The following is a 22,076-nucleotide window of genomic DNA, read 5'->3' on the forward strand; positions in this document are numbered from 1 at the left end:
GTAATATTATACTATTATATATTTATATATTAATATATATTGTATTTTATTATATAATATTATGGAATATCTTTTATGGTCATACTGTTATAAGAGCTATAAGCTACACCGGCTCTGCTACTCTGTTATAGGATATGAATGCTTTTGACGTCCAAGTTAATTTTAAGGGGAAAGGCGCTAATTGGGAAAAATAGACTCCGACCATTGCCTCTTCCAAACTCCAGTAAAAAAGAAGCTACAACAAGCCAACCACGAATCTTCAAATTCTGGTTTAAAAAGCACTCATCCATGCCTATGGGAAAGGCCATAATCCATACAGTAAAAAAACAAAAAAAAGATGAGCAAAAACAAAGAAAAGCTGTACAGAAACAAAAGGTGATACAGAGAGCATGTTAGGTACAAGATCAAGCTCTTCCCTGAAAATTAAGTTGCAGGTGTCCCCTCAGCTTGGGCCACTAAGCATAAAGAGGGGAAGCTGAGGGCCTGGGATAAGCACCCTTTCTGCTACCAGCTGCTTCCGAGCCTCTTCGGTCACGCCTCTGAACGTTGCTGCCAACGATTTGGCTGCTCGCTTTCCGTTCAGTCTGAGCATTTCTCCCAGTGTCTTTGGCGTCCTGGAGCAGTTCTAATGCTGATACCACTTCATCCATGTTTGGCCTGTACTTAGCTTCTGCGGATAAGCACCGAACTGCAATAGCAGCAGCCTTCTGGGCTCCTCCCAGCGGGTACTGCCCTCCCAGCCGGGTGTCCAAGATGCGGAAGATCTTTCTCTTGTTTGAGAGATAAGGCCTTGCCCACTCCACCAGATTGTGCTCCCCGGGCGGGCGGTTCTTGTCCACAGCCCTCCGTCCAGATAACATTTCTAGAAGAACGACCCCAAAGCTATACACATCGCTCTTGGGAGTCAAATGACCTTTAAAAATGCAACAGTGTTAAAAATATAGACTCATATAACACCCTCATGCTTCAATGCCGTACAAAATGCATTCACACTTATGTAATATAATTAGCAACTTGTATATTTAGAAGGCACCAATGCATATGAGTAAGAAATGGATATCTACATCAACCCAGCCTGTTCACATGGACTCGCCGGCAACCCAGAGATACCATATAATAACTACAGAACTTCACTTACCCCATTGACTTCATTACCAGATATTTTTTAAGAAAACAAATCTATATTTCTATATATCTGATTCTGTACTATTTAATGTTTTCCATCAATGAGCAATCCCGACATCTGAAATTTGTCACATATAGCTTGTAGAAAATTATGCTAGTTACAGCTTGCACAGTACTATCCTTTACAGCTTGCACAATGGTATCCTCTCATCAGGCCAAGCCACTAACTAAATTGAGCCGAATCAACCTAACAGACTCATATATTTTTCTTTTCAAAGGTATCCCAAATCTATACTCGCTGTTCCACATTGTTTGGCTGACACAGAAACTTAACAACTAAAAACCAAAGGGGCCCCAGCATCTGCATCTATACAAGTAGAAAGTCACAGGATTGGAGTTCGGAAGTAATTCAGCGAGGGGAAACATTCAAGTTCAGGGAAAACATGAAAATTTTCAGCAAAAGTTTGGCATAATTTTGGTATACATAGTATTCCTGAAAGATTTAAATGCAATACTATAAGTGAATCTTCAATAAAAGCCGGGTGGCTATCTCTGCGTCCTTTTCATTCAAATAAGAAAACAAAAAAGCAATACTACAAGCGAATCCACATACAACTGGATGTACTAAGATCGAACAAAGAGAGTAATTTGTTGGGGAGGGGCAAGGGAAACTGACACAAGGAACAGCAGCAGCAACAAATAAAGTCCTCAATAACTTGACAATATTTTCGCAAATTAGCTGCCAGAAATTTATAAATCCACGATCTAAATAATTCATTTCTACAAGTATGATTTGGTCAATGAAAAGTTGTTAAATAATTGATCGATTTCAATAATCTGGAGAACTGAAAATTTCCACAATAAACATCGCAAAAATGCAGATATCTATATAAGTCAACTGCAAGAGCAAATTCCCCGAAGCATCAGATAGAAACAGCTTGAGGGCACTTAAATAACCATGTACAAGAAATATACCTGTCGCAAGATATTCAGGAGCAGCATATCCATACGTTCCCATGACCCTGGTAGAAACATGACTTTTATCACCAGTTGGACCATCTTTTGCCAATCCAAAATCAGAAAGCTTTGCATTGTATTTCTGTACATACACCAAATAGATTAATTTTGAGTGTGAATATTAATGCTGAATTTGAAAGAAAATAAATGGCCAGATCATTATGTACCGAATCAAGAAGGACATTAGATGTTTTAAAATCGCGATAAATAACTTTTGCCTTGTCACTGTGGAGAAAAGCAAGCCCTTTTGCAGCTCCAAGGGCAAGCTTCATCCGGAGGTTCCAAGAGAGAGGTTGAAAGTGTGAACCCCCTGCATCCCCGGAAAATAGAATAATTAGGATTTATAAATCGCATTAACAATATATTGACAAACCACACATTCCTCAAAAAAGAGAACGATGTAGCATTTAGTAAAACATGAAGCTTCATACATCCATTATTAAAGCATATCAAAAGGCCAGCACATAGTTCAGAAAGAACTTACTCCTAAAAAGATGATTTTCCAAGCTCCCCCGAGGCATAAACTCATAGACAAGAAGTCGTTGCTCATCCTCTAAGCAGTACCCTATAAGCTTTACAAGATTAGGATGAGACAACTGGCCCAAGTAGTTAACTTCTGCCTGCAATATTCCAAAAAGAATTGTCTGTCAGAGTTAACAGGAACTGGAGGGGGGAAAAAACTAATTTGCCATAGAATACACACTTGTCAATCCATGAGAACAAGTATACCGCATTTCAGCAGACATGCATGAAAATAAATAAAGCAAGTCATCAAGCTTAAACAAATGTCTTCTAAAGAATAGTTCTAAAATGGATTAAATTATCAAGAAGAGGATACTCACCAACCATTCTCTGTGACCCTGAAAGCCTTCCTGGTTAAGCTTCTTCACAGCAATAACAATTCCAGTCCCAGGCTTGGTCGCTGCAAAAGTGTGCTCGTCAATCCATCCCTTAAAGACTGAACCAAATCCTCCCTCTCCAAGCACACTGTCTGGTCGGAAATTCCTGGTGGCATTTCTCAGTTCGTTGAACGTAAAGCTCTTCACATTTGATGACTGCAAGATCTCACCCTCACTACGAGGGGTTGGAGGAACAGATGCTGCGGAAACCCGGCTGCTAGAACCACTTCCCTTTCCATCTCCACTACTGCATTTAGAGTTCATGCCTAGGCATCCAAACATGATATCTACTAGTAATTCAGTTCCAAGGAAAAAATATATTTTAGAAATGTATCGTACTAGCAAAATGATTGATGAACAAATTCCAATAGTCCAGATGAAGTCTCAAATGACCGCTAAAATTTCAGATGCTATTAGCTGGATCAACACATTCAAATCTAAAGCAATTTCAACAAAACTCCAGTTAAAACATTTCCATCTTTCCAAATGTATTTATAATAACATGAGTCTACCAACGACAAACTTTTGAGAGATCATATGTCTCTTGCCAAATGTATTTAGATTGATACGACTCCGACCATGACAGGCTTTTAGTAAATCAAACCCATCTTTTCAAATGTAATTAGACTGACTCACTGAAACAACAACAAACCCTTGGTAAATAAAATCGATCTCTCCAAATGTATTTCGACTGGCACAACTCTGATCACAATAAACTTTCAGCAAATCAAATCCACATTCCTTAAAAAAGGTAAATAAATTCACTTTCCTCGCGTTAAAATAGCCTCAATAAAGTCTTTAAAAATGACAAAAATATCATTTAAATTTCAAAAAGAGGTTGACAATATTGGTATGGATGCGAAGATAGAAATAAAGATGTCTCTGAATCACTCATAACCTATGGGCAACACCACAAATTTCCGCATATAGAAACTCCATCTACCGACTACCGCTGGAGATAGGAGGTACAGGTAGACAGATGTAATCACAACTCAAGCCAGAAGCTCCGAACTGCAATTCACAGCGCGGAAACGAAACAACTATATGATCCTTTTAAAAACTCAAAAAAGGAATTCTTTTTAGCATTAGCCAAATGAGTTCGGAGCGACCATAAAACAATAATTTCAACTTAGCCCACTTAAAACTCAGCATCATAAATTTAAAAAAAGAGCTAAATCAGTACTCCATACAACCCTAAAGAGCCCCAAATTTCAATCAATAACACCCATCTTTTTACCCGATCTCCGACCTCCAATGAAACTAGAACAGAACTGGTAAAATGAATCGACTTTAGCGGTACCTGAAGCAAAGCCGTTGTGGGAGGGGCTCTCCGCCTTGACCCGAGCGCCCCAGCAATTCCCCATCAAGAACAACTGTCAATACCCGATCCCTCCTTGGACGCCCCTAATAAGCCTCCCCCACACCAAGAGGACGAGGAAAACCAGCGGCCGGATCCGTGAGGGAAACCAGCGAATCGGACCAAAAGACGTTCTTTTCACTAGAAAGCGAGGCCAATGAATCCACCAACGCTACCCCTCGAGCGTGCGACGAAGCGAGCCGACCACCGCGCGAAACCCACCTCCCTGGGCGGCTCGGACTCAACACGAGAAAAAAAAAAATTGAGACACGAAATGATCGAATCACGAATAGAGAGAAGGATAGCGATGAGAAGTGGAGAGAGAGAAGCCAAAAGGTTGCTCCTTTTCCTCTCCCCCACCCCCACTTTCTCTCGTTTCTTTTTCCCTCCGATGATCTCCTTTTGGACCTTCCCGAAGGTTGACCTGGCTTATTAGAGGAGAGAGCTCTCAGAGGAGAAGGAGAGAGGAGTTGGAGGGTCGGAAGCATTAATGGCCGGTGGTCCCCAGCTCCGGACTGAGCTTATCCCCGCAGCTTATAATACCTGCATACTCTCCCCAGACATCATCCCCAACCTGTTGAAAACCAGTGTATGAGATTCGAATATCCGGTTCGACCGTACGGTAAGTGTTTCTGACCGAAATTTCCAGTTTCACCTAAAACATCGGACCGGATTTTGGACTTTAAGCCGGTTTTACCTCTGTCGGAGATGAAACATGGGGAGAGGTGAACGAGATTGTACGTACTGTTTCTTGGGATTTTCCTTTTTTTCAAAAAAAAGTTCCTCTCTTCGGATTATTGGTCGCGTAAATGGGGCGTTGTCTCTTCATAACTGGGTTTCCGGGAAGTGGGTCGGTGAAGACCGCGCCGTCGGATGGGCATCGGATGGCCAGACACGCCTTGGCTGGCGGCGTCCCGGAAGCCCCGTGGTCTCCGCGCGACCCGGCTTCCGTGCCGCCTCTTGCCTTAATTGCACGAGAATGCTTTCCGTGCGCGATGCACGGGAGGACAATAAAAATAAACAATAAATTTATATAAAAAAATAAATAAATAAAATGTATATAACAATTAATAATTATTTTATGATATCGACTCGCACTTTAATCCTTCCGCTCGTTTCGATTGCAGTAACAACTATTGGAACATAAATAAATTTTTCGCATATAGAACTCAAAAAAATAATGATAAAGAAGAGTTCCTGTATCTTCTAAAATAATTAATAAGAATTTCTATATTTTATAACAAAATTAATAAGATTTTTTTATGTTTCTAAAATAATTAAGAAATTTCTACATAAAAGAAATTATTCTCTAAAATAATTAAGAAGTTGGCATTTTGAAATAATTTTTTTCCTCTAACAAATTTATAAAGGATAGTTTTAAATGATTCTTTCTTTTTTCTAAAAACTTGAGAAGAATCTGTTGCTTGCTTGGTGATATTTCTATTGGCTTATGATGTATGGAGACTATAAGTGGACACCTTTCTATTATTGTATTTTTTTTAAAATAATTTTAAATATTTCTAAATATTTTTCTAACATACAGCGACACCAACTAGAGTCTAGAACATAAGTTTTTAGAATTTTTTTCATGTCAAATTTAAATAGAGCTCGGTAAAATAATAATTAAGAAGAGTTTCTATATTTCTTTAAAATAATTAATAAGAGCATTTACATTTCCTAAATAATTAATAAGATTTTCTATATTTGTAAAAATAATTAAACAAATTATATGAAGAAATTATTCTCTAAAGTAATTAAGAAGTAAGCTTTCTTTCTAAAATAATATTTCTTCTAAGAAATTTCTAAACATACAGTTTCAAAAAAAAAAAACCTCACAACTTTTTTCTATAAAAAAGAAAAGTTCTAACAGCTTCTAGAGACTCCGAACATGTAGCTTTAAATATCCCCTAAAATTTCCATATTTGTAAAATTATTTACACATTTCCAAAGATAATTTGTACATGGAGATCATAAACAGATACCTTTTTATTATCATGTTTTTTAAAATAATTTTAAATATTTCTTAGATAATTTTAACATATAGAGATAACTTTTTAGAATTTTTATAGATATTTGACATAATTTTGTAACTTTTTTTTTGGATATTAGAGAGGTGTGGAACTCTCTCTCTCACACACTTTTTTTTCAGTTTAATAAATATATTATATTCTAACCGTCCACGCGAACGTCAGCATTCGTGCTCAAAAACATGCGTTGAAATTCGTGCAGTGCTGACGCAGCGGCCGGATCTATCTAGTCTCCTGTGAGAACAGGGGTTAGTCGGCGATCGCGTCATCAGCCGAGCCGCGAGACGGGCGTGGGAGGGTGGTTGGTGGAAGTACCGGGAGAGAAGGTATGGTTCGGGCTTTGGCTTCTTTTTTTTCCATTTTTTTGGCACGCAGGCTTTGGCTTCTTCACGGGTGCTGCTGTCCGCTAGGAGACAAGGGAGTGGGTTCATATTATTATATATGCGTAGTCCTTTCTGGAAAGGGAAAGCTAAAGTTCGGGGACTACGCCATGGAGTTTTGCCGGTTCACGTTAACCACGAGCGAGGGTCAAAAGAAGGCTGCGACTTGGAGAGGAATCACGGGATTTGGTGTGGACGCACCCACTGTCGTCCAACTTTAGGTGGTGCATGCTACTGGAGGAGGCGCACTCACGGGAAATGCCCTATCCGAGACCCATCTTTGCACCCAGTAGAAGAACACTGAACTGAAGTTTGGCCAAAAATGCGAAGAAAACCCACAACCACAAGGATCACTAAAAGTTGCTAAAGCAAGATAGCTATGCGCATCGATGCTCCCTCGATTGTACTCGACCCACTGAAATGGATGACGTGCTGCAACCATTTGACTCGCGCCTAATAATATTGCATGATGGGATAGTTTCTCGAGCACTAGTTTTTGGTGGAAAAAATATTGGTCATCTCGACTTCGGATTAATCAGATCTTCGGCTTTGACCGAAATGAATGATCTTGATATTGGCCGAAGTGTTTTGCTATGAAGTAACTCTAAGGATCATTAAGGAAGCTGTAATTATGGTCTCGACAATGGTCGATCTGGCTCGACCATAAATACACAATCGATACGGTTAACATCGTGGATGTATCCCGAGAAACTGTTACCATACACTATGCAAATAAGGTCAGCTATCGCTATACAAATTATCGTGCTTCCCAATGAATAAAGTAACAGATACTCATCCCAGTCTATATATACGGATGACCAGGAGACCCTCGAGTAAGCCCTCTCGAGCATTTTTCCGCTCTCTCTCTCTCTTCTATTCTACTCTAGATTTCCACCAACTAAAGCATCGGAGGGTCCTTACTGAAAATCTTTCCGAAAACAGACTTCCTTGCGTGCAGGTTGTGCTCGCCTCTTGGAGCGGCAACGTTGGTTCATCAGCATCTTAAAAGTTACTGTTCAGCTTTTAGCTAATCCACCTTTACCTCGGTACTGACCAACCTCAGCAAAGGTCAGGCAGTGACCGATCTCAACACAGATTCTAGCGGTAACAATTTTCATAAATAATTTTTTGGATATTTATAAGCTACTTGTTGTTTTGTATCATTTTTTTATATAAATAGGCATATCATTGTTAATAGCTAGCAAAGTTGCTATTATGATAATATGGAAAGAACAATTTGGTTTAGCAGTAGTTCACCACCTCAGAGCCTCTATATATACAAAGCTAGACACTTGGTCAATTATACCAATTAGTCAAGAGAGCGAACTATTTATAATTAAGATAAAGCAGGTGCTGATTTACGCTTAAGCAACTGAAATTAGCGTAAAGTTTAATACAACACGGATACTTTTCGGTGGATTATCATTTTCTAGATGTTACCGTACGTACACAAAAATAAATAAAAGAAACAGATACCTCAAAAGATAGAAGAATTAATTGAGGCCGAGACCATTGCTTCAACTAGATGGATGGACACAACACTCGAACTAGAATCATAAAATTAAAAAAATGAGAGAGAGAGAGAGAGAGAGAGAGAGAACTCGAAAATTCGTAATCAAATCATCACATGATTGATTCCAAGTATAAGCAGCCTTTTTTTTTTTTGTTTGTTTTGTTTTTTGGTACACCGGCAGCTCACGCTAGTCTCGCCTAAGCACTGCTTATGCAGTTAAGGAACAAAATACTTCACAGAGGTGGAGGAATAAATACAAAGCGAATCCAAAAATTTCTTCAGAATGATGAGCAACAAAAAAAGCGACTCAATTAGGTTTGTTTCTCGAAATACATACACAAACAAATAATTTTGCATACTGTTCCACCTTATTGGTCGATGCGAACACAAACTACCCACTCGCGCAAAGTGGATCGAATGTCTTAATTGACAGCAGATCCTGGATTTAGTTAGGGCACACCGAAAGAGACCCCCCATGTGGGCTTTGTACGCCAGAGACGTCTTCTAATCTGTGGGGATCGGCGTGTGCTTGTTAACTACTAATACCGTCTTGTGGTCCTCTTCCACAGCCTCGTGGGTGCTGAGCTTTTTCTTTTTCTACTTCTTTTTTTTTTTCCTTTTTCCCTCCCCTCTGCTCTTCATTTATTTATTCCTCCGTTAAAGATTGGGTTGGTGAAGGGGCCTAATCGGAAAGGGAGTATAATAATAGGTTGGACTTCTGTAACAGGCTTGGCATTTTTTCTTCTTTTTTTCCATGGCAGACAACTAAGCCTTTTTCTGCGTCCTCCTGCGGTTAGGCAGAGGCAGGCACCCCAACCTTTGACTCTGGTATCCTTATCGACTTGTCTCTCTCTCTCTCTCTCTCTGTTCTTACTTACCTCCTTCCTTCTATTAGATTGTTTTGTTGGGGAGGTTGGGTTGGAAAAGAGAGGGGAATAGGGATCTAGATGGGTTTGATTCAAGGGACAGTCATCTATGGTGGTTTTATTCTATTAGACACTCGACTCTTTCCTGCTAAAATATTGAGAGTAACATGGCTAAGAAATGGTGATGTATGGAGCAAAGCATACGTCAAACTCTCATTGACCATGCAGAATTGCATTCTAGGATATTGGCCTGCTACATGCATTATAGGTTCTTGCATGTGCTAAGGAACGTTAGAATAATTCGTTCCCCTGATTTGTTGCTATATCTGCTGAAAAGAAGCATCAAACAATAGTACTGGAAAATGATGGAGATGATGAACCAGAGCGCAAAAAATTAGCCACTTGTTTTCAGTCATAATGATGTAATCACATTGTCATTAGGCACTAAAAATTAACATGTTATGACGCCAGATGTTAGTCATATATAGTACTGTTCGTCACCTTTATAAAATTTATGTGTAACTAAAATATAATGTTCTGGCTCTCAATTTTTTTTTAGAACTGTGAATATGAAATGGTTTTATACACCCAACCACATGGCGACTTGGATGGAGCGTGTCGGTCATTCAATATTAAATAGTCGGTCTATTTTTTCGAAGATTACTGATATGAGCATGCTTAGTTTAGTGAATCCCTATCATATAACTTGATTAACAGCTAAGTAATCCTCGTCAAGTTGTGCTCGGTGATGTAGGACTTGATCAGAGTGATTCGATGTTCTTTGCGCCCGAAGCACCGGTTAAATCCTCCAGCTGCAATACGGAGATTTGATTCCAAGATGGATGTCGATGGAGGTAGAGATGTTAAGAACCGATGTCTACATACTTCCTCTGAAAAAAATAAAAACAATTGGTTTGGATCTTCATCAAACTCGTTAGGTGGGATAGTAGGCTAATGTGGAAGCTTGCTCAAAATCGAATGGGATGTCATATGGACTTGCTCTCTTAGCATTATTCTATAAAAAAAAAGAGGCTCGTAATGGTGTTTTAATTAACACTGAGAAGCAGATTTGTGAACAGTTAAAAGGAAGCAATAGCAAGCTCGCTTCTTAATATCAAATTCAATGCCATAGGTACTAATTATCCACCATTATTTTATTACAAAACCAGGCTGCGATTGGAATCGTTCAAAACTCTGGACGGTATACGTTGTTATCAGTGCTTGGTGCACATTGTTATCAGTGATTTTCCTCGTGCCAAGAATCCAGGCAGACCATCATGAATTGGCACCGGGGATTACGGAAGATGGCGAATTCTCTCAATTAAATTAGCACTACTCATAACCCAAAAAGGTAATTTACTCAGGATCTAGCTTAACCATGACTTAACAGGAATAATAAATCAAGAATATTTTTAAGCAATTGACCCCTTACAGGTCTCAACACAGTTCTTTGTATCATGGTGCAGTTCCATTTAACCAATTAATGTCTAGGTTTACTAGTTATTTTGACCTTGTAATGAAAAATACTAGCATTTTAATTCGTGCAACACGTACAAAGGGTAGCCTACACCATGCTGCCATATGAGCAACCTGAATGAAGATTCTAAAGCAGCGAGATGCAACCAAGAAATCTTAATATGGAAAAGTTCATTTGTTAGTTTGAATAACTGATCTGTTGATGCTTCCTAGGTTCTCAGGGAAAAAAAAAGTTTGATCAACATTTGTAACGCACTTCTAGTACCAGGCAAATACCATAAAAAGATTTCAGACAAAATTCAGAGAGTTAAACATAGAATAGTGTCCTTAGATCTTGCGGACGGATTTCGGGAGCACAAGTGAACTCCTTAGGCAGAAGACTTCACGGTAGCTGACTTGATGATGTCCGCAAATTCAGCCTGAAAGAAAGGAAGCAGACAAAAATGAGAACACAAGGACAACCTGCATGTCAAAAAGTCATGCTAACTTAGAAGACTAGAATAACTAACAAAATAGTCAAAACTGTTCACTGGTCTGTGTATTATGTGATGCCTGCGAGACATTTTGAGGATGAGAAAACATGTAGTGGATTTACCAGCGGTAAGAGTATACACTGCTTCTTGTTCAGCAAATTAGGTGGGATTTCCTGTTATGATGTTCTAAATGTCGGAATGCTGTTCAGTGTAATCATAACTGTCAATCGACTTAGTTAAGCACACCAAATCCAGGTAGATTTTTGCTTTATGTTATATCAAAGGTCACTGTCCGGTGGATTGACAGCTACAGTCTTGGACAGCACCCATGCTATTCAAACCAAAAACAAGAAACTCTTGCCCTTGCACTAAATGATGGCAGGGGCAAGCCCACATAAGCAATAAGGACCAGATAACCAAGATTTTCATCTTGGCTGGCAGAGATCTCAGTTTGTGTCACCATTGGGCAACAGCCAACACGTCTCTAAGAATCTCGGCTTTCTCATCTTGGTCAATATAAACCAATAAATCCGAGATATCATCCAATATGATATCTAATATAGGCCGATATTTAATCACTTTTTACTTCTTTAATTAAGACTTTTTAATAATAAATATCAAAATCGATACTTAAATAAAATTCTTAATCCGGATTTACCTTATCAGCCAAGATTTCTACATCTCAGACTAAAGATATTGGTCAATATCTCGGTTCGCTCCAAATTTTCTCATTTACCATGTCGGCTGAGATGAGCCAAAATTTTGATTCATCTAACTCTCGGCCACCCACCAATATACCCAATATATCAAGATTTAAAAACCTTACAGATAACAGACAGAAGGTAAAGTATGGTGCACATATCGAGCAACCATCAGGAGTACTTACTCTTCACTAACGTTGGCGTTTTAATGATTTTATAGGTAAACCTCAATATGCATCTTAAAACAAAGAAATAAAGGATAAAAACCTTCAAAGAAGCCCCGCCAACAAGAAAACCATCAACATCAGGCTGTGCAGCCAGCTCTTTACAGTTCGCTCCATTTACAGAACCTGCAGTCATTATCAATATCAGTAATCCAATATTCCATTTAGATGAAATGCAGGCAAAACTTTTTAACATTCCATGCTGGCAGTGAATTCACAAATTCAAATGAAATATGTAATTAGTTATTTCTGACTCATAGTGTTAAATAAAATGATGAGAGGAATTATATATTCCTGTGTATTTCAGAAATTCCTTTAAAAAAATCAACATGGCTGGAACATTTACCTCCATATATGAGCCTAGTTGATTCTGCAACTTGTGCACTCACATTAGTTTCCAGCCACTTTCTTAAGGCAGAGTGCACCTAACATCAAAATTTCGATGGTTGAGACGAGTAGAAATTGAACAATTAAATGCTGAACTTCAGCAGCAATGCCTTGTCATGTAGGAAAAGCATTTAGAAAGAACAATAAGCATCCCCAAGATTGGATTGGAGTCTCATGGTGTATTACAAATTGTAAAATGCTCCTTAAGTTTTAGTTGCATCTAAATGCAACCCTTTTGTTGTAGGAAATCTTCATATAAAATGTTGCTAGCCATATATGCTACGTGCTTCAGCTGTAGTTTAGAATTAATCGACATGAAGAAATAAATGTTCATGGGATGCATGACCAAGGGTGGAGCTCTACTGAAGTTATTCTTTTGTGAATAGCATTAACAATGTCCTTGAAGTGGAAAAAAATCAATCAAGTAAATGGTAATTGATAATGGAATAGTAGACTTCTGATTTTAGCACATGTTAGCAAACAGAATGGTACATAGAGATCCTGCACCATAAATAAGAGTCTATTCAGTACAAGTCTGATGAAAAGTTGGAGCACTTAACCTTCAAAATGATGGAAGATTACTTTAAATATGCTACTTTTCCCTTAGTGCTAGATAAACCAGGTATTTTATCACAAAATATGGCCTTCGCCATAAATTGGAAGAGGTTAAAGCAAAAGGTCTTCATTAGTCAAAAAGTAGCCTATGAACAATGACAACTTTTTTGATATTTGATACTTGTAATTGTGCAGCTTTCTGCAAATGATGAACACAAAGAAATATTCTTATCATTGGAGCTATGAGAGTGTGAGAAACTGATGTTTAGACTTGAAGAATTCTTAGTGTGGCAATAAGCAATTGGCAGTTCGGCACATGCATTAGTAGCAAACCTGGTAATATTCTCATCTAAGCACAGTACCATCCAACATAACATAAATTATTTGTGTTTACTGAATGTGGAACTTCATATGCTGAGCATCACTAGTTTAGAAGCTGGCGGACCAACTGGTTAAATCAGGTCCAACTAGAACCACCAGGTCTCTAGGGTTTCACTCAGCACTTCCCAGAACATTGTTCAGCAAGGTTGATTTTTCAATTAATCCATAACAACAGATCAAGCCAGCAAATTTTAACTGAACAAGCCAGGCTGCATATTGGAGGTTAGCGGCATGTTTGATTTATTAAAAGGTTGTGCTGAAAGCATTAACCAAGATTCAATTGAATGATATCGATATAGAATCATTCTGCCATCAAGTAATAAATCTAATTGAAACCACTAGGGCATTTAAACCTAATAAAACATAAATACTAAAGCCCCTGCACCTAACAAAAACATTAGCAACATTATTTGGTCCAACTAAAATGAAGCAGATAATTAGAACGTTTAGGACTAGACATAAACCTATCAACAATGCCAACACCAGCTTTGATAACATTGGAGCACAAGAATGCAACCAAAAAGGCATGTGGAAAGCTTCCCTCTAAGTGAGGCCGAGAGCTCCTAGGACAAAGAACAAATATCTTGCAAACTAGTAGGACCATTCTTGTTAAAGTAACCTACTAGGGGGTGATGCAAGTAACATAACAGTAACATCTATCACACTTACTTCCTGAGCCTGAGCTGGAGTTGCGACCTTGCCGGTTCCAATAGCCCAAACTGGCTCATAGGCAACAACTACATTTGTCCAATCTGATATACGCTCTGCAAAACAAATCAATCTAGCATCAATAAAATGAAACCCATTTATTTGAGAAGAGCTATAATTTTTGGATAAAACTGGATGCCATTATTTGAGAAGAACTATAATTTGAATAACGATCACTATTCAATTAAAAATAAAACCCATTTATCTTGATAAAATACATGTACACCCAGTTTCCTTTAGCATATTTTACAAGATTCCGATCTCTCCAATGTCATGTTCTTTGAACAAGAAACTTTCCACAAGCCTTTCCAATATGATCAAACCATATTCAAAACACATGGTTGGATAATTCTTCTCAAATTGTGTTAACACCGTGTATTCCTTCAAGCCATAAGCAAATTTCACTAGCATGAATCTGATAACCTTTTTTCCCACTAGCCCTTAGACGAACATAAATTTACATTTGAACTCCAAAAAAAAAGTTGAGAAAAATACAAGAAAAGCAGCTGCAGTGCACATTCTAGATAAGCCATGCTAACAGATATGCATATAATTACAGTTTGAAATAACAACATCAAGAAACAAGGGAGAGGATATTTTTTCAAGGACATTCCCAGTACCTGCAATTGCTTTTGTTTGTGCAGCAACTACATCCATAGTGGCTCTGGATTCCCTCTGTTCAAGAGTCTCACCAACACAAGCAATCACCTTTAGACCTTGAGAGAGTGCATATGCAACTTTATCTCCAACAAACTGCCATTAGAAAAAATGCAGAGCACATGTTAAATAAGAAATTTCTGAATGTCTAAAACTTTGATGAAATCTAATTCTATTAGTGCAATATTTTTATATGTAGAGTTGTGAAACGATAATTAAAAATACACTAAATAGTGTATCGCTTTAGGAAAGAGAAATTAAATAGTCTAGTTGTGTTTTTGATTGTTTATCACAAAATGCAAATTAATATTTTTCCTAATGTACTAATCTAAAAAAAAACACTTTTCTAATGTATTAGATATCTACAATGGTCAAGCAATCAGAGAAAAGACTCATAAATGTACTACAATAATCTGCAATATTATTGAAAATTCAGAATCTAGTGAAACAGTGCTAAGAGATGGATACACCAGTAAATGAAAACTACAACATTGGCAATGTTGCTTTCATCAAAACTCATGCATCAACTTTTCAGTGGATCAAAACCAAATCCTTTACGGTACACCTTGCATCAACAAAAATTATTTAATTAAAGTTGTAAATGCTTTGCTACCTAGCATCCTTGCTAAACCATAGTAGGTTTTCTTTGGTTTCACCTAAATCACAACATCTATTCATTATTTGAAGTTTTGAACATAACATGTATTATGCACTCAAAAAGCATATATTTTTTCAGCTTAAGGTCAAAGATGGCACACATGGAATAAAATAAATCCTAAACACTGTAGCTGCCGAAGAAAAATTGGCATAGAACCATAAAGAGTACTAGTTAATCCATATGCAATTACCATACACATGACATAACTAATTTCTCCATAGTATGTCTCTCGGGGAACTTACTTCACTTGATTCACCCAACAAGAGTCTTCGTTCTGAGTGTCCAAGAATGACCCAATGGATGTCAATATTTTTAAGCATTTCTGCGCTGCATAAACAAAAATTTAATCAAATTAATAAAGATTTTCATCACAGATGCACGAGCGAACAAATGAAGATTAAGTTTGGAGAAAGAATAAAGGTGGTTTTTCTTGTCTTATTGTTGATTGAACCAATAAAATAAAGAAATAGGCACTTTTTTTGAGAGAAACAAGAAATAGACACATTACATTATAATAAATTTACATTTTGTTTAGTGGAATATTATTGATAGTTATGGTCATGAAATTATATTCAGCTTGCAATCAGTCACTGATAGCAAAAAAATACCTATGCATCCTCCAAAAAATTCTTTGTGTAGGTTGGACTGGCAACATGCATTCAAAAACTAAGCCTCAAAAGGTCAAGAATCAGGTGTGGCTCATTAACTCAAAGGTCAAGATGCAGCTTTTACACTTCAGTACTCCATTTTAAAGCTTCCATATCAGTATATGTGGACAAGCTGAACTTTTTTTTTAGATATCATCAGATTTTAATTATTTTTGTTATGTAAACAGATACTACTCTTTGGGGGTATTTTTAGCAAATGCTATATAACATGTTTCTTCAATCACCTGTTTAATCATTAAACCCTCAAATAAAGCATTCTATTATATAATGCATGCTTATGTGAAGATAACATCCATGATCGATGGTCGTTTATAATTTTAAGATGCTAAGATTCCCTTGATGGCAACAAATACTCTTCCTCATATGATTGCAACATCCAGCATTCCCACTCATTGATGATAGCATAACATATAATGTTGCAAACCACATGAGATATGCTCTCTTTAAATGTTGTATCACTCTTTCAGATGATCATAGCAGTCCCCTCTCTTCCATATACTAATAACAATATACACCACATTTTCAAATGCTTTATCAGTCTTTCTCAGCCGATCAGAAGCACACATACAAGCACCATTAGCAAAAATACAATTTCCATATCAGAAAGACTCAAATGATCACAATCTGATCGGAACAATGGTCACAACCAGCACCCACATGTCAGCAGCTTTCCAAGATGAAGCACAACACAACATGCAGCAGCATTCATCATTGTTATGAAAATCAAGATAAAAAATGGATAACAAGAAAATAGATGATTTAGGGAACTCAGATCTTACCTAATCTCACCAGTGAATGCACCTCCTTTCTTTACCCAGCAATTCTGTGCAGCGACATGAAAATCGGGATGCAATGAACTTTTAACCAGAGGAAGAAACACAAATGGTGGGCTTATCACAACCTCTACAAGATGCACCATTTGCAGAGTATTAGTAGTGATAAAGTAATTCTGCATTTGATAACTACATTATTGATCAAATATGAAAATATAATATGCATTTATGATCCTTAAAAAAAGACTTGTTCCTAGATAAAACTGCAAGTCTCACTTCAACTGTATTGATAACAGTATCACCATCTGCAAAGAAGAAAAGACGAAGAGCATAACAAGATAGTAAATAAGCATAATGGCTATTTGAAGGCAATGCAGTTGGAAATTAGAAAACAAAAATGCAAATAGAGGCAAAAAACCGCAGCAATATAGATGTGGCAATAGTAAAATCAAGATGTTATGCTAGGAAAATCCTATAAAAACATGACGAACTGAATTTAATGTAATTAGTGATTGCATACAAGTCACGAAGATCATACTCTATATTAAGAGTGTGTCTTTGTAAAATTAATGTATCCAAAAAATGTTACATTATGTATTCTAACTATGATTTGGAAGGGATTGATTGCTTAATGGCTTCAAAGGGTTGAATTGCCTCTAGGTAAGCCATCAGTTGCCCTAGCAAGCATTGATATCATAGACCAGAAAACAAATAAAATAAAATAAAATTCTACATTGCCCGACAGTCAAGATAGCCCATCCCATGGAGCAGCAATAGTTCAAAAATTCTTGGGAACAAAGGATTATGGGATAAATTTGCCGTGCATCAAAGGAATATCGCTACTCCACTATAAACATTTAGATGATCTAAAAACTTCGCAGCAGGACACGACCTCGATATCAGCATCCGAAGTGATCTGATCTAACGTAGTAGATCTCAACAAGGATGCCAGAAACACAACAATCACAAATAAACTAACACATAATAGCAGGCAATGAATCGGGATCATAAGATATATGTCCATACCCACAACATCTGATGCGGGGACTTGGCCATCGTTCAAGGTGCTGATGATCTTCTTAACCTCCTCGCTTGTCCCATTCTGCACAAACATCCAATCAGCGTCACAGCTGAACAACAACTCCTACGTGCTAATCAATAGGAAAATACTTGAACGATGGCAGTTAGAAGCGTGTAAAACAGTAAACGTATGTTAAAACAGTAGTCATGAAGAAAATGCTTCCCGATGTTCAAGTTCTATCATCGATCTGTCCCGAAACTTAAAACTCCAGGAAAAAACTACGCATTATTAAGATCTACTGCAGAGCTAATGATGTTATCGGTTAGAAATAGAAAAATACAATCATCGAGATCGGAATCTGGTTATCTTCGATGGAATCTAGAAAGAATTCGAGTGAATCAAACCAGAAAATAAAAATCCAAGTGCTGATCAATTTTGATCTACAAATGAAGCGTCACAGGTAATAAATTTTGATCGAAAATAAGAGAGTAAAAAGGATTGAAAATTTACGCATTTCCAGTTGCCGCCGACGAAGAACTTTCTGCCCATTTCTGCGACTGCGAGGATGGAAGACGAGGTTCAACCTAGGATTTGATACCTGGGAGAGGAAAGGGATGCGATGGATGAAGCGTTTTTATACGGGAGAAGACAAGGCGATACAGGATATAACGCCTCCGTGTATCGAATTACAGATATGCTCCTGCGATGCATTGCCTTTTGGGTGTGCCAGTGATTGGACGGTAGATGATCAATCTGGGGACCCGAAAGGAAATCCAATAGAACAATCATCGGCCATCCGGCAGCTAATGATCCACGAGATTAGAAATAATAGAAGAGAAGCGGGGATAATCTGGTCCGAGTAGAAAAAGTCTTTTTCTCGAGGGCGTGACCCTGGGACATCAGATCCGCTAATACTGTTCCATGTAGCGGACAGCGTTTTCTCTTATCAGTTCCGACCACGTACACAATGCTGATGGGCCCACGTGGTTGAGGACTTCAACTTGTCACGTGTCAAGTGCCGAACCGCAAATGGAGGAGCGGAGGGCGCCGTGCTGTGCTGGGATCGTTGCGGAGGGCCTCGCGGGGTGGATTCCACGTATATTTGAGAAACGAGAAAACAAAAGGCCCTCTTCTCGGGCTAAAATTACGTGAAGTTAACACCATCCGACGCCTGCGTTACTATGTGGTCCGTATCCGGCCCAAAAGTAGGTAGACCACGGAGATCAAGCCTGGTCCGATCCGACCGGCCTGAACCATGCTAAGGACCCGCTGAAACTCGGGCGGGACGGGATTAAAAGCCTAGCATCCCGGAGGTTAATACCATAATAAAAAAATTTTGCAAATGGGAAAAACAATCGATCATAACTGACATTTTTCATTTTTTGGTTAGAATCATATTGAACATTTGGATGGAGATTTAGAACACAGAATAATAGATTTTAAATCAAGTTTAATTGTCGAGGTGGTAATTTATGATTCGGTCCGTCAACCCAACCTACAATTGATATGCTTTTAATAAGTTCAGATTTTGGCATAAATATATTCGGTTGAGGCAATCTGCCTAAACCCATTTATGAATGGACTGAATTCATGTTTAGCCCATTGATCCGTTTAATCTATTTTGACATATCTAATAATTAGGTTAAATCATAATCTAGTCTCTTTAACATGTTTAAGACCTAACTCATCTAAAATCTAACCCATTTCTGTCATCTCTAATCCAACCGCTTAACCCATTTAACCTGTTTAACTCCTTTAACTCTTAATCTATTTAACCCATCTAATCTAATTCGGCTGGTTTAGTAAGTGGTTATAAGGATGTGTCGAATTGTCTATTTAATAAATAGATTGGGCTAGGATTAAAAAAATTTTAACCTGATCTGTTTTTCACTGAATTCAACTCACTTGTCACCCATTTTAAGGATTCGGAGACAGCAGATACACTCTATTTAGTCTATTATGACAAACTAAGTAGGCTCGAATGGTTGATTGAGGCACACCTACTAGTCTCTAGAATCTTGAGTGGCAAAGTGGCCCTCACTGGGGCCCTCACTGAGTGGCAAAGATGCCCTTGGCAAGCACAAGTGAAATTGAGTCACTGGGGCCGAAGAGGCACAAGACAACCTTAAAAAATTCCCGCCCTTCGAAAAAACAAAAATTCTACATGATTGCCTAAAAATAAAGAAGGTTGTTAGGGCTTTTTGTCTCCACTGCCCCAATAGGCCTACCTCTCTCGATATCTCTTCGGTCTCTATGTCCATCTAGTTCGCCGAGATTTTATTAAGAAACCCTAATTCTCTCCCAACCCAAGGCAATGGCGGATCAATCCGACCCACATCTCTCCATCTTCTCGGTTCTAGAGGTACGCGACCCTTTCTCTAGATATCCATGTTATCACCGATTCCTTTTTCTAGCACCGATTCTATCTATATAGTTCTATATAGTTTCTAAGATTGATGTCTCCACCTCTATTCCCCTTCTTCAAACCAATCTATCTTATGGTGATTTCGTCTTCCAAAAATTAAAAAATAGATTAATGTTTAGTTGGAGTTCCCAACATCAGGCTGGAAGCTCTACATAATCTCATCCTTTATCTATTTTTTTCCTTTCTTATTTAAATATATTTTTCTTATTTCAAGATTGTTGTAAATTGTAATTAGAAGAAAAAAAGTTTTTGTAATCATGACTCGACTCTATACATTTAGTATTCAATTTAAAATGGCATTGTGTCACTCGTGATAGTATTAGATTGTTATGCGATCAGGATGATTTTGGCCTATTCTTTCCACCAACTGCTAGAAAAGTATCAAAATGGGCTAAATGCATCATTCGCATTTTAGAATGGATTTATTTTCTTTTCCTCGTTGAAGTTCTCATGTCTAGCTAGGTTTACTCAGACATGTTTTTTCCTGGCTAGTGAAAAAAATCCCTGGTTATGTTGTATTACTAGTGAGCTTCCATTATCATCTTTTTCTCTTTTCATCCAAGGCCTGAGAATAACTTACGTCTATTAGTCAATTGGTCCTAGGTAAAAGATGTCGTGTTAATGCTCCTCAAAAATATCTCAACTTTGAGCAAATATCGGTTCTCATGGATCTATTGTCAAAATAAGATGTTGATTATTCTAATGGAAGGGGTTCTATTATGGTGGTGATGCTCCTCTGGATTCTAGGCTGTAATTTTTGATTGGCAAGTATCTCGATCCACTTGATTATAGTATAGGTGGATCTCTATCTCTTTATGTTAAAAAGAGGTATTTGTTGTGTCTGGAATATGATTACCAAAATTAAATAATTCCTTTTTACTAATGTGGTAATTGATGATTTATTTTCAACATCCTCCTCTTTTTTGAGGTAATAATAGGTGTTCATTTTGTATGTGGTGGCTATAGTATAATTTTTTGGAGGTGGCAAATTGGACAAGTTGGTGGTATACAGGCCGTGTTGAAATTTTGTCAATCCAATCCTAACCTACTTATTAAGCATGGCAAAAATCCAAGACCAAACTCAAGATTTTTGTTAAACAAGCAACCAAATTTGACTTGCATAAACTATTTACTAAGTAGAACAAATTAAATTGAATAGTTTAAAGAAGTGTCGAACAATTAAAATGGATTAGATAGGTCTTATTTGACCTGATTCAACTATTAAATGGATAAAGATAACCTAAATGGTTCAAGACTCTAAGCCTAAACCTAACTCATTCGATGAATGGGTCAAGCTAGCTTGAGCCATTTTATGCCAAACATGAAACTCTTTAATTTGGATATGTTGCAAGTTGGGTCGTAATTTACCATCCTTGATAGACATATCTATGAAAAGAATATAGCAACCTACAACTAGAGAGTTTGAAGCACCAAATTCAGCTGTATTGGCCCTGTGAGGTCTTTAATTTCACACATTCTGAGCTGACCTTAGACAAAATGTAAAACATTCTTGGGAGTTCATGCAGAGTATACAGTAGCTCGTTCTGAAATAACATGTACAAGAATTTTCAATGACAATATAAGTCACCATAACCTTTTATAGTTAGAAGTTGGCAATTTATTTAGCATGCGGTGGAGTGACATGTTTGTTTGTAATCATCAAATCTCGGATCTTAGTGACATGCCACCCCTGAAAGCAACTTAGTTCAAAGAAGAGTAACTTAGTGATAAGTAACTGTTATCTTGCTGACCTAAATGAATTGAGTCTGGATCATTTAGGATGAT

General features: G+C 37.7%; 2 protein-coding genes across 4 annotated transcripts; both read right to left on the reverse strand.

The window, feature by feature from the left end:
• Positions 1-204: 204 nt before the first annotated feature.
• On the reverse strand, positions 205-4,889 carry LOC103703499 (receptor-like cytoplasmic kinase 176). Of its 2 annotated transcripts, none has more exons than XM_008786366.4 (6): positions 4,342-4,889; positions 2,985-3,328; positions 2,627-2,762; positions 2,310-2,452; positions 2,101-2,224; positions 205-913 (listed from the first exon to the last, which is right to left on the reverse strand). In XM_008786366.4, exons 1-6 carry the CDS (start codon positions 4,403-4,405, stop codon positions 456-458), a joined length of 1,269 nt encoding a protein of 422 aa, XP_008784588.1. In that variant the 5' UTR covers positions 4,406-4,889; the 3' UTR covers positions 205-455. The 2 variants fall into 2 exon arrangements, with proteins under 2 accessions (XP_008784588.1, XP_008784589.1); XM_008786367.4 differs by having other exon boundaries at positions 2,985-3,307; positions 4,342-4,886.
• Positions 4,890-10,801: 5,912 nt separating this feature from the next.
• Positions 10,802-18,583, reverse strand: LOC103703497 (triosephosphate isomerase, cytosolic-like). Of its 2 annotated transcripts, XM_008786365.3 has the most exons (9): positions 18,377-18,583; positions 17,872-17,947; positions 16,852-16,975; positions 15,647-15,731; positions 14,710-14,842; positions 14,051-14,145; positions 12,405-12,483; positions 12,102-12,184; positions 10,802-11,079 (listed from the first exon to the last, which is right to left on the reverse strand). In XM_008786365.3, exons 1-9 carry the CDS (start codon positions 18,413-18,415, stop codon positions 11,029-11,031), a joined length of 765 nt encoding a protein of 254 aa, XP_008784587.2. In that variant the 5' UTR covers positions 18,416-18,583; the 3' UTR covers positions 10,802-11,028. The 2 variants fall into 2 exon arrangements, with proteins under 2 accessions (XP_008784587.2, XP_026658943.2); XM_026803142.2 differs by lacking the exon at positions 12,102-12,184.
• Between the last annotated feature and the right edge of the window lie 3,493 nt (positions 18,584-22,076).

Source organism: Phoenix dactylifera, chromosome 3 (genome assembly GCF_009389715.1).
Source record: "Phoenix dactylifera cultivar Barhee BC4 chromosome 3, palm_55x_up_171113_PBpolish2nd_filt_p, whole genome shotgun sequence".
Classification (NCBI taxonomy): Eukaryota; Viridiplantae; Streptophyta; class Magnoliopsida; order Arecales; family Arecaceae; genus Phoenix; species Phoenix dactylifera.

Coding starts and splice junctions, on each gene's coding strand:
- LOC103703499 (XM_008786366.4), bottom strand. CDS start 4,405: ATGGGGAATTGCTGGGGCGCTCGGGTCAAGGCGGAGAGCCCCTCCCAC. Junction 3,329..4,341: donor CCACAACGGCTTTGCTTCAG/GTACCGCTAAAG, acceptor AATTACTAGTAG/ATATCATGTTTGGATGCCTA. Junction 914..2,100: donor TCCTGAATATCTTGCGACAG/GTATATTTCTTG, acceptor GCATTTTTAAAG/GTCATTTGACTCCCAAGAGC.
- LOC103703497 (XM_008786365.3), bottom strand. CDS start 18,415: ATGGGCAGAAAGTTCTTCGTCGGCGGCAACTGGAAATGC. Junction 15,732..16,851: donor GCATTCACTGGTGAGATTAG/GTAAGATCTGAG, acceptor TTGTTTATGCAG/CGCAGAAATGCTTAAAAATA. Junction 14,843..15,646: donor TGTTGGGTGAATCAAGTGAA/GTAAGTTCCCCG, acceptor TTCTAATGGCAG/TTTGTTGGAGATAAAGTTGC.